The sequence below is a fragment of the Diaporthe citri genome, assembly GCF_014595645.1.
Source record: "Diaporthe citri strain NFHF-8-4 chromosome Unknown scaffold_7, whole genome shotgun sequence".
NCBI classification, from domain to species: Eukaryota; Fungi; Ascomycota; class Sordariomycetes; order Diaporthales; family Diaporthaceae; genus Diaporthe; species Diaporthe citri.
Window position 1 is genome coordinate 1,481,190 of NW_025064852.1, and position 15,094 is coordinate 1,496,283.

At 57.0% G+C, this 15,094-nt stretch overlaps 6 protein-coding genes across 6 annotated transcripts; 2 read left to right on the forward strand and 4 right to left on the reverse strand.

Moving 5' to 3' along the window:
• Positions 1-1,394: 1,394 nt before the first annotated feature.
• Positions 1,395-1,742, reverse strand: INS49_013644 (uncharacterized protein; the record flags this gene model as incomplete). The annotated part of the gene is made up of 2 exons (XM_043174341.1): positions 1,395-1,546; positions 1,607-1,742. 2 exons carry the CDS (start codon positions 1,740-1,742, stop codon positions 1,395-1,397), a joined length of 288 nt encoding a protein of 95 aa, XP_043021286.1.
• Positions 1,743-3,182: 1,440 nt separating this feature from the next.
• On the reverse strand, positions 3,183-5,794 carry INS49_013645 (uncharacterized protein; the record flags this gene model as incomplete). Its single annotated transcript, XM_043174342.1, has 2 exons — positions 3,183-3,521; positions 3,638-5,794. 2 exons carry the CDS (start codon positions 5,792-5,794, stop codon positions 3,183-3,185), a joined length of 2,496 nt encoding a protein of 831 aa, XP_043021287.1.
• Positions 5,795-6,780: 986 nt separating this feature from the next.
• INS49_013646 (uncharacterized protein) lies at positions 6,781-8,139 on the forward strand (the record flags this gene model as incomplete). The annotated part of the gene is made up of 2 exons (XM_043174343.1): positions 6,781-6,788; positions 6,852-8,139. The coding sequence occupies 2 exons, from the start codon at positions 6,781-6,783 to the stop codon at positions 8,137-8,139; spliced, it is 1,296 nt and encodes a 431-aa protein (XP_043021288.1).
• A 267-nt stretch (positions 8,140-8,406) lies between these two features.
• On the reverse strand, positions 8,407-9,045 carry INS49_013647 (uncharacterized protein; the record flags this gene model as incomplete). Its single annotated transcript, XM_043174344.1, has 1 exon — positions 8,407-9,045. One exon carries the CDS (start codon positions 9,043-9,045, stop codon positions 8,407-8,409), a length of 639 nt encoding a protein of 212 aa, XP_043021289.1.
• Positions 9,046-10,050: 1,005 nt separating this feature from the next.
• Positions 10,051-10,749, forward strand: INS49_013648 (uncharacterized protein; the record flags this gene model as incomplete). The annotated part of the gene is made up of 1 exon (XM_043174345.1): positions 10,051-10,749. The coding sequence occupies one exon, from the start codon at positions 10,051-10,053 to the stop codon at positions 10,747-10,749; it is 699 nt and encodes a 232-aa protein (XP_043021290.1).
• A 2,977-nt stretch (positions 10,750-13,726) lies between these two features.
• INS49_013649 (uncharacterized protein) lies at positions 13,727-14,775 on the reverse strand (the record flags this gene model as incomplete). Its single annotated transcript, XM_043174346.1, has 3 exons — positions 13,727-13,808; positions 14,011-14,163; positions 14,438-14,775. 3 exons carry the CDS (start codon positions 14,773-14,775, stop codon positions 13,727-13,729), a joined length of 573 nt encoding a protein of 190 aa, XP_043021291.1.
• Positions 14,776-15,094: the final 319 nt, after the last annotated feature.

Genomic DNA, 15,094 nt, shown 5'->3' on the forward strand with positions numbered 1-15,094 from the left:
GCTATAGCACGGAAGACTGCAGAACAAAATCAAAAGTTAGTTATCCCGAAGAGATCAATAGGAAAAGCTAAAAGGCTTGTAATTGATTTTCTGTATTGGCTGAATTGGCATGTTGAAGCCACATGCGATCACTCTCTCTTGACTAAGGCGTAGTTCGAGCTTAATATTTTGCAGTTCTGAGAAGTAGATGGCCCAGGGGAACTGCGGCCGATCTCTAAATCCGTGGCTGATCCGCTTCTTGCTATTGCTAAGCACTCTCGGCCCATGACCGTCTTTTTACCGTGCGACTTCGTAAAGATCGCACGAGTGTATTTGTCACAAAAACTGGGTCGGGTCCCAATAAGCCAAGACGCCTTGGCTCGCAAGAACCGGAATTATGAGGGCGTGGGCAAGAATCTTCTGGATCTCCAGGGCTCTCACCTCAGATGACCATCATCGAAGAGGCAAATGGCCAATACTTGCTTCGCCCTCGGATCCACGTTGCTCGCATCCGCTCTAGCAGCGGGTAAGCAGCGCCTCCGAGGGAACAAGTCTATCGCGATATGCATGACGACGAGGACAGCATTTGCATAGCGATTTTTTTTTTTTTGGGTCCAAGGATATACCAACTAGAGGCAGTGGCATTTAAGGGGGAAAATTTTGATTGAAAACGACAAATCCGTTACCTCAATGCTGTGCTATATGTCCCGTCCATTTTTGGGGCTCAAATAAGCTTTCTCCGATTTGCACAACGTACATGGGTTCAAGTGTAGTGCCCCTGGCAAGCGGCTGCTGACTAAAGACGAACACACCCCTGAGACGATCCCTTATAAGATCTTCCAGTAACACCTCATCCCGCAATAATTACCGCCGGTAAACTCCGGCGCAAGCCAAATACGGAAGGTCTGGGGGCGTATGCCGACGCCAAGAGGGCCAGGAGACAACAACAGCACACCATAAGCTACGCAGTGGAAACTGTCCAGTTGGGCTTGTGCTGATGTGTCTGGCAAATTCTGGGATGGTTGCTGATACCATTCAAAGTTCCTGACGTGCACTGAATGATGGCCAGCATTTTTTTTTTTTTGGTGGCTTCAAGGTCACGACTGGCTCGCCGGAGACTGCACACCGGAAATAAATCAGTTAGTCCCGCTTCAGCCTCATAGAGACACTCAGGGGTGCCTTGTTGACGCCATAGGAAAATCACGATATCGCAACACTTGAGCGAGAAATTTGGATTTCATTTGGAAGGAAAGATTGCCAGCGGACAGCCCAACTCCTTTCTTTCGTAGCCAACTACTCTGCACCTAATCAAAAGAAAATAGAGACAAATTGCGTCGCAGGACTGCATCCCGCCACCTGTCCCGGCTGCCACCGCTCAAAACACGAGCACCTTTCCACAGAAAAAAATGATTTCCTCACTCGCAGTCCGCTCTGGCGACTATGCTCACCTCGTTGGGAGGGATCTCAATGTTGCACTTCCCGTTCTTGCAGACTCCAGTGTCGAGAATGTTGCCGGTACCACCCTCACAGGTCTGCCCGTCGGTGCTGGCACCTGAAGCAGCAGCGGCTTTGTTCACTCTTAGTCCGCGACGTTTTAAAAGAGGGTTGCAATGGGAGACGGGCTCACCGTTCGAGTTGCCATTGCCGTTGGCGTTGTCGTTGTTCGCAGCAGCATTGCTGCCACCACCACCGCCGCGTGGCATTGCAAGGGCATGTCCGGCCAGCGTGGCGGTGAGGAACCAAGTGAAGGTGGAGAACTGCATTTTGGCATACGTTGATGTTTGTTGAAAGGAAAATTGCGCCGGGCAACGAGTGTTTCTTGATTAACAAAAGGAGTTGGAATGAAGAGAATGTTTTGAGCCGCTGGTTTAGAACACAACATAACTAACTTCACCATAAGGTTGACAGCCAACTTTGTAGAAAATCCATGAAGCAGTTCAGCGACTCCCGAATAGCCCGCTTATTGTAACATTGAGTCCTGACTCTGTGGTAGAGTGCTGAGACTTGTTCGATGGGTGAAACGTCTTGGCCCCGCCTTACCGCCGAATTCTACTGAGTTGGCATACACGTGGGAAGTCGCCCCTTAAAATTTACCTAATCCTATCGTCGAACAGACCTTCAGCATGACCTCAATCGGCTGATCCAGCCCTGGCAGACAGTTCGAGACAGCTTGGTTTGCCTCATATTCGACCTGCCATCCCACTTTCAAGCATTGGATGGAGGTTCAGGAGTACCCCAAAAGAGTTGAATGTAATAATCCCTGCCAGTGGACCACTACTAGGGTTGTTGACATACAAGCCCCCTGAAACTGATCCGTACAACGATTTCACGAGACACCCGTAAAGTTGCAAGGCGAGGAAAATACCCATGGCAGGAAGCCACGGTTGAGAAGAACGGCTGTGCGGTGAGAGTTGACAATAAGAGAGCATCCAGAAAAAGACTAGGCTCGAGCTTGATTCCTATGGCTCTCTGCGAGGGCCTCATATGCGACTACAACTCAATCTTAAAGTGTAAATGACATCCAAAAGGGGATGACCTTGTGAGAACACCCAGGGGACGACGCCCACGCGAGGCTAGCTATGTTCGAACCCGGTCGGCCTTGTACGCAAGGGATTGGACGTGAGGGCACAGGCGGCTGATCTTTTTGCTGGACCGACAATCAAAATGAGCGGCGCAAGGCAGCAGAGGTCACAAAGCCGAATGTCAGGGAAAAAGTTTGAGGACAAAGAGGAGTAGATATGGGCCGAAACGCCAGAACTGAAAAGGCAGACCGCAAAGGCTAATATTGCCCATGCATGCTGGGAAATAGGGGTCGAAATCAGCAGGAGCGAACACAATGAAGCCAGCCCTAATCGTCTCGAAACACATCTCAGCCTCTCCAGAAACATGACACCTCATCCCGGAACGGTATGAATAAGTGAAGGATATGGTCAGGTAAATTGTGTGGGGATACCCAGGTCTACAAATACACCTGTTCTCCTCTTCCTCAGAGCCTGGTTTCCGGGGGAAGCCAGCAGCGCCATGCCTATAGTGGCCCTGTTGTAGTCTGTGCTCTATCCCATCTAGCATCTATACAAGAAACCCATATAGACCACTGCCTTGCCTCAGTCGGCTGAGGACGGCCGAGTTTTGGACCGAGTGTTGGAACTTTCAATCTGCCAGCATCATTGCCCAGCCTACCTAGGCATCATCCCAACCCCCGCTCAGAACCCCCTCGACATCAGCACCTGCATCTCCTCGGCGAACCAGCTGGCCTTGGTGTCCTCGTCGAGTGCCTTGGCGCTCTCGGCGACCTTGAGGATGTTCTTGATGCCGACGCCGACCTGGTTGGAGCCCTGCGTGGCCTCGGCGACGAGGTTCATGGCCTCGTTCAAGGAGCCGCCGTCGCGGAAGATCTGCTGCTCGCGCAGCACCTGCTCCAGCTCGTTGAGCCCGCCCAGGCTGGGCACGGCGATCTCCTTGTCGAAGACCGTGTCCGTGAAGTCGAGCTGCTGCAGCACGCCGCGCCGAGACGTGGTGCCCATGACCAGAAGGCGGTGGTTCTGTTGATATACGAGTCAGTCTGGGTCCAGCGTTGGCGCGAAAGGGTGGGAGGGGGGGGGGGGAGACAGAATAATCATTGCATGTAGGAATTGTCCATAGATAGGAGATTGAATACCTTTGGCGGGACTGTGCGGAGGAGTGCCCTGAGGGTCTGAAGGACGAGGTTTGACATGCGCGGACCGACAGGGTTCCACTCGATAAGGCCTTCGATGTCGTCCACGATCAAGATGCTCAAGGGCGATTTAAACGCGTCCGTGAAGTATTTGTGGATTTGGTCACTCTTGGCGTTCTCGCTTCGGTAACTGACAAGCAGCTCAGGGGAGATGACCTTGATAAAGGGGAAGTCGGACATCTGCGCGATGCTTGCAGCAAGCGATGTCTTTCCGCTCCCGCTCGGGCCGTGGAACAGCAGGGAGACGTTTGGCGACTTGGTGGCGTTGCTCCGGAGGCCGTCCACATAGATCAAACAGGACTGGATGATCCTTTCGATGTTGGGCGAGAATCTTATGATGCCATAGATCATGGACTTGGTGAGCTCGTCCTCAGATACACCGAATGCTGGCGTGACTTCAGAGAGGGCGCCTATGAAATCCTGCTGTGTGATGACGAGATCTGCCGCATCGCTTGAGATACCGGCCATGGTGCCTGCTTTTGTGTGTCTGCTGAAGGCGAATGATGCCGCGCTTTTGCACAGACCGTTGATCTCGGCACCGGAGAAGTTCTTGGTCAGACCGGCGAGCTCTATCAAATCCACGTCTGCTGCGAGCCTCCCGTTTTCCTTCATCTTTCTGGTGTGGATTGCCAGAATCTGTTGTCGACCTTTCTCGTCGGGGAGGCTGATCTCGACTTGCACCTCGAGACGACCAGGTCGCAGAAGCGCGTCATCGATCATGTCCTTCCTGTTTGTCATGCCGATGAGCAGGATATTGTTCAGCTGGTCTACACCATCCAGCTTGCTGAGCAACTGGTTCACCACGCTGTCGCCAACGCCCGTGCCGCCACCAGCGCCCGAGCCTCGTTGTTTGCAAACAGCATCCAGCTCGTCGAAAATAATGACGTGGAGCTCGCTGTCATCGCCCTTTTCCTTGTATTCCTTTTCCGCGTCTGCGAACAGCTTCCTGATGTTCTCCTCGGACTGGCCGACAAACTTGTTCAAGACCTCAGGGCCGTTGATGACCTTAGGCTCCTTAGCTTGTAGCATCTTTCCAATCTGGCGCGCAATCAAGGTCTTGCCCGTCCCTGGGGGACCGTAGAGAAGGATTCCCTTGACGTGCAGTAGGCCTAGCTGGTCAATCACAGATGGTGGGAATATTCGGGAGGCAAAAGCTCGGCGAAAGACAGTGGCGAATTCATCATCCAGACCGCCGATACCCAAGCTCGCAAAATTGAAATCAGGTCGCACAACGGCATTCGCACCACGTCTCGGCGCGCCTGTTATATTGATGGGGATCATTTTGTCTGTGGCAGGCGCTCCCTTTTGCAAGAAGACATGGGTAGATTCACCAAGGAGACCTCTTGTGAGAGGGTTTTCATCGGTGGGGGCCAAGAGATCATTTGCCTGGCCTGCCTTGCGGGAGTTGTCAACGGGCTTGTCGACCAAGGTAACTCCCTTTACAACGGCCCGCAAGGGAACCTGATCGTTAACAATACGGAAGATCAGTTGCTGACCAGGGGCGAGGATTTGGCCCTGAAATTTGCTGATGAAGAGAGCCTGGAGGTCTTCATGTCTGAATGGGGTCGCGGGCATACTCTTGATGGAGGCGAACGTGATCGTAACATCCACTGAGCCCAGGTACCCCTTTGGACCAAGCTCGATAGGATCGAATGTCTCTGCCTCCACTCTGTCGTTGAGTGCCACCCCCAAGGTGTTGCGGTGGGGTTCGCCGAACCAGATGCCGCCCGGTTCGACGAGGGGGAACGGCCTGACCGTGATGACATACTCACGACCCCGGTTATTTACCTTGAGATAGGCGGTCTCGCCGTCGCCCAGGCCCCAATCTTGGGCGTTGACAGCAGCTATGTTGCTTTTGTGGTAACCCTCAAGATACTTGTTCTCGATTGCCTTCTGGTCATTGACGGTCAAAGCGAGTTTGTTACGCCGTCCACTTGGGTACTGGTTGCCGGTGGGCTGGGGGCGAGGCGGGGCCTGAGCATAAGGATCCTGGCCTGACGATCGCATTGGGCGTGGTTGGGGGTGTGGTTGAGGTGCTCTTCCATATCCATAACGGGGGTCCTTCTCTGGAAGGCCACCGCCGGGGGGAAGTCTGCTCATTGTAGATGTAGGCGTGTATGCCGGAATTGTTGGGTGGGTGGGTGACTGATGTGATCCAAGAGAGGGTCAGCGTCATCCCCAAAACAGCCTGAGTGCAAAAGGGGGTTACTGACATTCAGGGCACCTCGAAGAGAAATCGCACGGTCTAGCCTATGCTGGTCGGTGAGAGGTGCCGGAGAGGAGCGCAAAAGGGAAGAGAGTCCGTTCTTGGAAGCGCTTGAAGTTGTCAAATCGATCGAAAGGAGGGACAACGAGTGTGGTCTCGGTTGCGCCGGGTGCTGCTGACGAACAGGAACCTCAACGGCAGCTACCGTATTGACTGAGAGGAGAGGTGTTCAAAGGGGTGGTGAGAGAAGCCTAGTAGTGAGGCTCGCGGCAGAGTGAGTGGGACAGTTCGCCTTTAAGTCCGGAGCACGTATGCATGCGCCTATGTGCATGTGAAGCTGGTGGCGTTTCAAACGTGTCCAGCTGAAGAGGCCAACACGCAGGCGCAGCAGCCCTATTGGGGGTCCAGCTGCCCCCACCAACACCTGCGCTTGCCGACTGCTGCTAGTCGACGGGTATGACGTTCCTGGGGTAGGAGCACTCGGGGTAATCTACAGGTAGATAAGTACCTCCCGCGAGTGCCTCTTACCGAGATACTTATGCTCGAGAAAGAATACAGGGAATATGACCGGAGTGGATTGGCCAGAAATGAAATATCAAATCGTGAACAATATTTAACACAGTATTCCACGGATCGATATAGAAAATCCACGTAAAGAAACAGCTTTTGAGGGAGAAGAGGCCATCTAAACGTCCTCAGATACGTACCTTACTATCGTGTCAGACCATCTCCTTCCTGGTATCCTGTGCCTGATTACGCGACCGTGATCCTAGCCTGCACTTAATTCATCGAGACTGTTGTCCAACCATCAACCTCCTCCCCAACCATCTAGAGCAACACTGTCCAACCAAGCGGCAACAGCTTGGAAACACCAGCAGCCATGCCTCTGTAAGCACCTCTTCCCCTTTCCCCAAACCGACTCCCAAATGACTGACATCCGCCCCTCCGCAGCCACCTGCTAGGCAAGAAGTCCTGGAACGTCTACAATGCCGACAACGTCGCCCGCGTCCAGCGCGACGAGGCCGCCGCCGCCGCCGAGGAGCACGCAGCGGAGCAGCGCATGCAGGATGCCGACGCCGCCCGCCGCCTGGCCATCCTGCGCGGCGAGACGCCCCCGCCTCTTCCGGAGCCCGAGCAGCCCGCCGACCCGTCCGACAAGAAACACACGCGCCGCGACCGCGATGGCACTTCCGGCGGAGGGAGGAAGCGCAAGCGCGCCGGCGAGGACGACACCGAGTTCGAGATGAGGGTTGCGCGCGAGCGGGCGGAAGAAGGGGCCAGGGTCGCGGGGGGGCTCGCTGGGCCGAGCGGGCCCAAGAGGCAGAAGCAGCAGGAGAGGGAGGAGGTGAACATCGTGGACAGCAGGGGCCACATCGACCTGGTCGGGCCGGTGCCCAAGGACGTTGGCGGCGGCGGCGGAGATGACAGGAAGGAGACCCGTCATGAACGGATTGAGAGGAAGGCGCGCGAGAATGGGGAGAAGCTCGAGAGGATGTGGCGCAACGGGGATTTTGCCAGCCAGCCGTGGCACGAGGAGGCACAGCGCAGGCGACCTATTATGAACGCGTGGTTCCTCGACGCTTGTCGTGCTGCTGTTGCGGCCACAGATGCAGACAGCCCGAAGGCGGAAAGGGAGGCTGTAAGGGAAGCTCTGAGGGACGCTGAAAGGATGTTGGAGGCCCCTACCACGGACGTCTGGGGCAGGGATGACCCCAAGAGGAGGGAAAGGGAGACGGTGAGGCTGGACGCTAACGACCCGCTCGCCGCGATGAAGTCGGGTGCCAAAAAGGTGCGGGACGTCTTGAGGGAGAGGAGAATGGAGGCCGAGGAGCGGTGGCGCGAGCTCGAGCAGCTTCGGCAGGAGGAACAGAGGCGGGAGAAGCGGAGGAAGAGGGAGCATGAACACGCAGACGAGGATGAGAACGAAGACAGGCCGCTGCGAGAATCGCACCGCTCAGGACGATCTGAGCGAAGACACCATGGGGAGGAACGACACGAGGGTCGGCGCGTTCATGTTCATCGAGAGGAGCGTCGAAGGCACAGGGAGGCTGAGCGTGCCCGAGACCGGGGAAGCGACAGACATGATGGACGGGGAAGGGAGAGATCCCGTGAAAGGGGGACGTCCTCGCGATCCCATCGAGACCAGGACAAGGACGACCGCCATGACCGCCGTGGCAAGGACCACGAACGCCGCGACAAGCACCATGAACGTCGCGACAGGGAGGCTCAGAGGGCGTAATGATTTTATAATTCGATTGATACGAGATACCCAGCACAAGAACAGCTTATATGTACCAACAGTAGTATGATTATTCATGAATGCGTCAAAAGACTATGAGGCTCCAAGTTCTCTGACCGCGACTCCCGTCTTGGGTTTTCGATTCAACAACGCAGGCACATTATAACAGACGCGAAAGGTATTACTCTGACCCGCAGCTCAAAGGCGGGACACCCATCTACATTCCAGATGAGACCAAGACACGCACCACCCAAGAGCAACGCCAACCTATCCTTCCAACCAAGGCAGGCGGACCTCAACCTCCCTCATATCCGCCTCAACCATCTGCACAAGCGGCGCGGCGCCCAGCCCCTTGAGCGCAGCAAGTATCTCACCCGCGAGCGCGGGGCTCATGCCCCCCTTGCGGTCACTGTACAGGTCGATGCCCTCCTTGGTGAACAGCGTAGGCGCGAACCAAGTGACAGCCCACCTCTCCCTTTCCCCCTCGCCCTCGGCGGCGTCCCGCTCCCCCCACCCGAGGACCTCCCAGTGGCTCGTGACGAACCCGAGCAGCCCCTTGCCGCGCCAGTCCCAGCTGCCCGTGCTCCCGGCAGACGCCGCGGTGTCGACGCCCGAGACGGTCTTGACGCCGCCCTTGCCGGACGTCTTCTCGTACTGCACCAGGTCGTCGACGCGCGGGCGGGCGCTGTCGCCGGTGCCGCCGGTGGGCGGGAGCGGGGTGTAGGTTATGCGGACGTTGCGGGCTGTGCGCCACATCGTGAGGGTGGAGTGGGTTACTGTCCAGGTGCGGTGGAGCCATTCTAGGGGTGGGGTTGAGGGGGCGGAGGACGATGAAGATGATCCTGAAGCATATTTGGAGGGGATGCGCAGCGTGATGGCTTGAGGGTTGTCGTTGGCTGTCGACATGTTGGCTTGGTTGCTGCTGGTGTCTTTTGAATCGTCTCCTCTTGAGCCAAGCTGGGTTTTGACAAATGCAAATTACGTGCCGTACGGTTTGATGTGGAATCCTAGAAGGGCTCGAAGCTGAAGACTGGCGAAAGAGGAATGTGTACGCAGTCTCCGTACTGATGGTCTTCGGGTCTCAGTTTTCTGATGGAGTGAGATTGAAGGTAGCTCAACGGAGTATTTAGATGCCAGGGATGCGGATGAGAAACACTGCAGGTGTGTATCCTCCAGTTCAAGGGGCGACGAGTTATGAAGACGGTGAGGTCGAAGTTAAGTATGAAGCTCTCGAGCTTGAACCTAGTGCAGAGCCGCTGTGCCTGAGACGCTCAGGGTTCTCCAGGATGTTTCAGCCATGATGTCAGAGGTTTGTATCTACGTATCTAAAGGTACATAACGTCGAACTTCAATCAGGACAACTATTGGTCTGTTCCACGATCCAGAGATCCTTGGGTTGGCCTTATTTAATATGTTTTCTGCGACTTGTACTCTATTTGACTCCACCCATCTGCTGTGTAAGCCCTCTAGAAGCAGGGTGGCTTACAGCAATGGCCCCTGGAGCTCGAGCTGGAGCTCCAATGCTGGACTCCACATCCGCCCCCAACAGGGGAGGCTTCCGACACCCAGCAGGGGGGTCCTGGAAGCTAGCCCGATCCATTTGGGCCTCTCGTAGGGCTGGGCATGGAATTTCACCTAACTACCTTTTTCCACACGTCGACATTGCAGACTGCCTCCACTTTCAGCCTCCATCGCGAGCCCTTGCTCAAGCCGGACTGTGCCCATGGTCACTTCTCATCGCTCAATCCGGTCCGTGTTCCACAACAACACGCAACAGCCCAACTCCCACACGCCGTTTCTGTCTGAGAACACCCGTTCCAATTGAGCTAGAGCCCCAGGACAGCAAACAAACAAACTCTCTCTCCCACATCCTTCTGCCCCAGTAACAACACACCACCGGCCACCACAACCATGGCCGACATCAACTCAGACGACGACCCGGACTCGGCAGCAATGGCAGAGGCCATGGGCTTCACCGGATTCGGCATGCAGCGCGCCACCAGGAAGCGCAAGCTCACCCCGCCCGCCCAGACGGGCGCGAACAACGCGCCCCTCGGCAAGCGCCGGCCGCTCAACCTGCCGCAGCCCGTCGTGTCTGGCGGAGGAGGCAACGCCGAGGAGATTGACCTGGATGATGACAACGACGACGATGACGGAGTGGGGGCTCAGGGCGACGGTGGCGAGGCGGGGGAGGACGTCCAGGCCCAGGCCGGACTCAACGCCCTCAGTTTCACCGACGCGCCGCCTGCGACGGGTCGCCACCAGCTTCCCCCGAAGCCGCAGCAGCAGAACCACCACCACGCAGGCAAGGCGGCGCGACACCCCGGCGGCAGGGCCGGCGGCGGGCCAGGGCAGGTGCCATGGTGGGAACGGGCGTGGGATCCGCGGCTCGTGGGCAGGATGATCGAGAACCCGTGGGAGCGGCTGGAGAGGCAGCGTGGGCTCGGGGCCCGGGGCACTTGGCCGACAGCGAGGGTCTCACGCGCGGGTGGTGATGGTGATGATGCGGCTGCGGCGCCTGCTGGGGTTGGAGGTGGACCGTCTGGGATTGGTGGTGCTATGGGCTCGCTTGGGGGGAGTGAGCAGGCTGCCCAGGCGACGGTGTCATGAGGTTCATTCCGTTGGTGACAGGGCACGGAGGTACCAGCCCATTGAGAGGCCGTCGTCATCGTCGCCGTTCATTCCTTCCCGCCGCCTTTTGGCTCAGGTTGATGGCAGGGTACAGCATGCATCATGGAACAAGAGGGCCACTGCTCCATGTTGTGTCCCGGTGGGTAGAGGCGGGTTTGGAGAATGGCAAGGCGGGATAGAGGGACAAGATATGGCAGCACCATACGACACCCTGACGACCGGCATCATGCACGTCAACCTTCCCGACCGTTCACTGACACGGCCTCGTTTTTTTCCGGCCATCATGAGTCCAAAAAAAAAAAAAAAGGGGAATATACACAGCAACACCGCCTTGCCTCCTATCCTTATTTATAGCCGGGAACTTTCCTGGCTAGGATTCATACCAACCCATGCCATATCATGCCACACCATATCATATCCAAATGGATATCAGGCCCCCGAGGCCCTGGACGAGAGAAAAGACAAATGTCACGTGACATATGAACAGGGGAAGCCTGACAGATGGCAGGGGGTAGGAGGAGAGGGGGAAAGGAAGAACGAAAGCAACCCACCAGCCCCATCATCACATGATGAAGAGCCCACATGGCCCAGCACACACAGTGTGCCATCGTCAACCATGGCTCACACGAGAGCCCCCATCCCTGCGAAAAGCACACTGTACGGCCGGGCTACGTCAGCCGCACATGGGAAAAAGTGGTGGGGAGGCAGGTCACCCGCGGGGTGCAAGGGAGGGACGGGAGGGTGGAGCACGGGGTTCACCATCGCGGCTCACAATCAAGGAGGGATTGAGGGAGGGAGAAGAGTGGAAGGGGGGGTGTTCGTGACATCCCCCCTCTCTCTTGCCCCCTCCCTGGCAACAGTCATATCGTTCCTATTCTGGTATTTTGCCTATGAACACGAACAAGGAAAATCATAAATCCATGAGTCCACCACCCCCCAGAACGCCCCTTTTCGGAAGACAAACATAATATCGGATCCAATGAGATGAGTGAACCCCCAATGCCTCCCTCCCCTCCCCCTCCCTGCCATGGGCACCCCCCAATCCGTGCCGCGGCTTTTCGCCAAAACCTTCCTTCTCCCCTGCCTGCCTGCCCGCCCGTCTCTCTCTCTTCCCTCCCGCGTGCGTCCCCCGGTACATTCAAGGACCGCAGCGAGTACAGTGACCTACCAACCAGCGGCCCTGCCGGAGGAGGGAGGGGGGACGTGTGTGGCTAACTAGAAACCCCCCCTTCCTAAAGTAGCAGTACCCTACAGCCCCGAAGGGGACAAGTGTGCGCGTGAAAACGTGACCCCAGGAACCAAAGAGGTCTACAGCATCCTGATCCATCCATACAGCCCTCCCACAGCGCATCCCTGTCCCGCCCGTCCCTGTCCGTCTGCCCAAGCACGCACACACCCCTCCCCCCCCAATCCAACCTGTCCCCGGCTCCCTGCCACCCTGTCTCGGCTCGGGCCTTAGAGCCAGGATGTTATGTGGGTGCGTGTGGGTGCAAGGGAGGGGCGTGGATCCGGGGGGGTACTAGGTGGTAGTGGTGGGACGGGTGGTCCCTTCTTCCCATCACTTTCGCACGCGAACCACTGCGCCTGATTTGCCGCCGGGCCCCCCAGCCAGAGACAGACGAGGAGATTCCTGCAGCCTCCACCACCCCCCTCCCCTGCACACTCTGTCTCTCTCGTTCCTGCAGATGGGCGCACGACATGAATTTTCAGCCCGTCCTGTCCCGCTGGAATGTACCTGTACCTGTGACCCCCTCTTCCCTGTCCCCGTACCCCATGGGGCAGCTGGCCGCAGCGCATCCGTCCAATCATGGCCCTGGTGAACAGAGCCCCGGGTCGAGCGGGCGGGCGCTCCCGCTTCCAACGTCACCTCGTCTCGTCATCTTCTGACAGCAACATGAGCTGGAAAAAGACAGGAAAAGCAGTGAGTACCACCTGAAATACTCGGCTCCTCCCAACTCCGATAAACGCCGCCCAATGTAGTCATGAGCATCGTAAGTGGAAAACGGTGACACACACAAACAAATAGAAAGGAAAGAAAATTCCCGATCCAGCCAGCTGGGCTGATGCCGCGTCGCGCAAACGCAACCCGGGCCCACGTGCGCCTTGCCGCCCAACGTCACCTCGCTTGCCTCGCTCTGCATCTCCCCACCCTCCCATTCGAGCCACAAGACCCCTGGCCATTCCTGCTGCAAGCGGAGGGCCTGGGGGGTGGGGGAGGGGGGCGTGTGCCCAGAGATGTGCGTAGGGACCGGGCTGCGCGCGTGTGATATGCAGCCCTACAGGGCTTGCTCACCACCACCACCACCACCGCGCTGTTGCCGTCGCCTGCCGTGTGATGCAGATCCAGATCCAGATCTCGTTCGTGCCCAAACCTTTTAGGTGTGTGTGAAATTTGCTGCTGCTGCTGCTGCTGCCGCTCATCTTTTTGCGTGTGTAAAGATTCGCGTGTCCGTGCGTGCGTGTCTCTGTGTGTGCGTGCGTGAGATTTCCCCGTCGGTCGTGTTTTGCAAATCCACGTGGGAGAGACGATCCGACAGGGGTGCTCTCACTTCGGCGTGTTTCTGGTGGTTTTGGTGCTAAAGTCCGTGGGTAAGGTGAGTTCTTGTTCTCGCCCCTTCCACACCACACACCAACCCCGGTAACTTTTTGCTTTTCCCCCTGGTCCCTCGCCAAACGGACGAGCGAACAGATTGGACGGATGATCGCTCTCGAGTCGTCATAGAGCGTGAGTTGTTTTTTTGTGTTTCCCCCCTTTTTGTGTGCTTTTCTTTTTTTCTTTTTGAGCCTCACCGGAACTCAGAAAAAAGAAAGTGAAATGAAATGAACCTGACGCCCCTTGACCGAAGCACGATCGCCCGCCTACTCGCCCGCCCGATTAACTCGCCCGGACCTGCAATGACAATGAAATGCGATCCAAAGGCCAGGGCGAGAAATTGAGCTGGATGGCAGTGTGGATCTAGTACTCGGGGGAAGGGTGCCTTGCGCGCGCCTTGCTGTACTCCTTGGAGTGCTTCTTTGACGCCTTCGTCTTGAGCGACCTGCAAGATATTTAGAATTAGTACATGCTGCCCCAATCTGTAAGAACGTGCAAATAGAGGCAACTACGCGCGCCCAGAGATAATTCTGGCCCTCTGTCGCACTGCTCGGCTGGCTGCTCTCTCCTCTCGCCGCTAAACAGGCGGCAATGCCTCCTCCTCTCCCCAGCACCGCGGGCCTCCATTGAGAGGGGCTGAAACTTACGAGACTTTCTTCTGCGTCCATTCCAGGTTCTGGCGCACCTCACGCGCGTCATCCATGCCCTCGGCGAATCGCGCCCGCGACCTCGCAAGACGCGCCTGCGCCTGCTTCTGCAGGTCCAGTAGCTGGCGGTGCTTGTCGTTGAGGCGACCGGAACTGTGTGAACGTCAGCATCTGTCTTTTTTGCTCTCCCTCTCGCGATTATTCGGATGTACCGCGCGAGCAAACTGCGCCTACGCAGGTTGAGACTTTCCCGAGCGTTCTCGCCAGGGCTAAGCAAGTCTGCTCGCTCGGAAAATCGCGTCCACCCGGTTCCTTGAACCTGAGTATCTCGTCTCCCCGCTTCACCGCGGAAATTTGCGACCTCATTTCCGTAGCAATAGCATCCAGGGGGTCTGCAAAGAGAACACGGCGGAAAGAAAAAACTCACGTCTGCGCCTGTGTGGCCATGGCCTTGTCCAGACCGAGGGGGTCAAAGGATTGTGCGAGGTGCTCGTGCATGTACTCGTTGAAGTCGACGCCGCTAGCGGAGCGCTCCGAGTCGTACTCGCCGTGGGTGCTGCCGGCGTAGCTGGTGGTGGCCGAGTAGCCCGGGGTGCTGTACGATGGTACACCTGATCCGGAGCTCACCGAGGGGTCGGCCTCGGGAGGTGAGACGGAGTACGTGCTGTCCGGGTGGTGGTGGTAGTAGCCCTGGTACTGGCCCTTGTGGGGTACGGGCATGGGCATGGTGCCCGAGTAGTACTGTGTTGGCGAGTAGGACGACATTGTGGCTGACTGGGAGGGTGGGTGTTTGTGATGGGTGGGAATAGTGGTAGTGTGGGTGGACAGGTGGTCAGGCTGAAAAGTGAGACGGCCTGGTGTGGGGGGGAATCAAGTAGTGAGCCGTGCGGCAGAGGGGATTCTCTCTTGGGAGCAGAGGATGATGATGCTTGTGGAAGGAGGTGGGCCTCTGGGGAGGTGTCTGATGGAGGGACTTGGTGTTGGTGTAAGATGTTGAAGAGGTGCTTGGGCTCTCTTGGAGGGCAGGACTTGTTCTGCTGGGTTCTCTGACGATGGTGTTTGAGAAGACTGAAGGAGGAAGAAA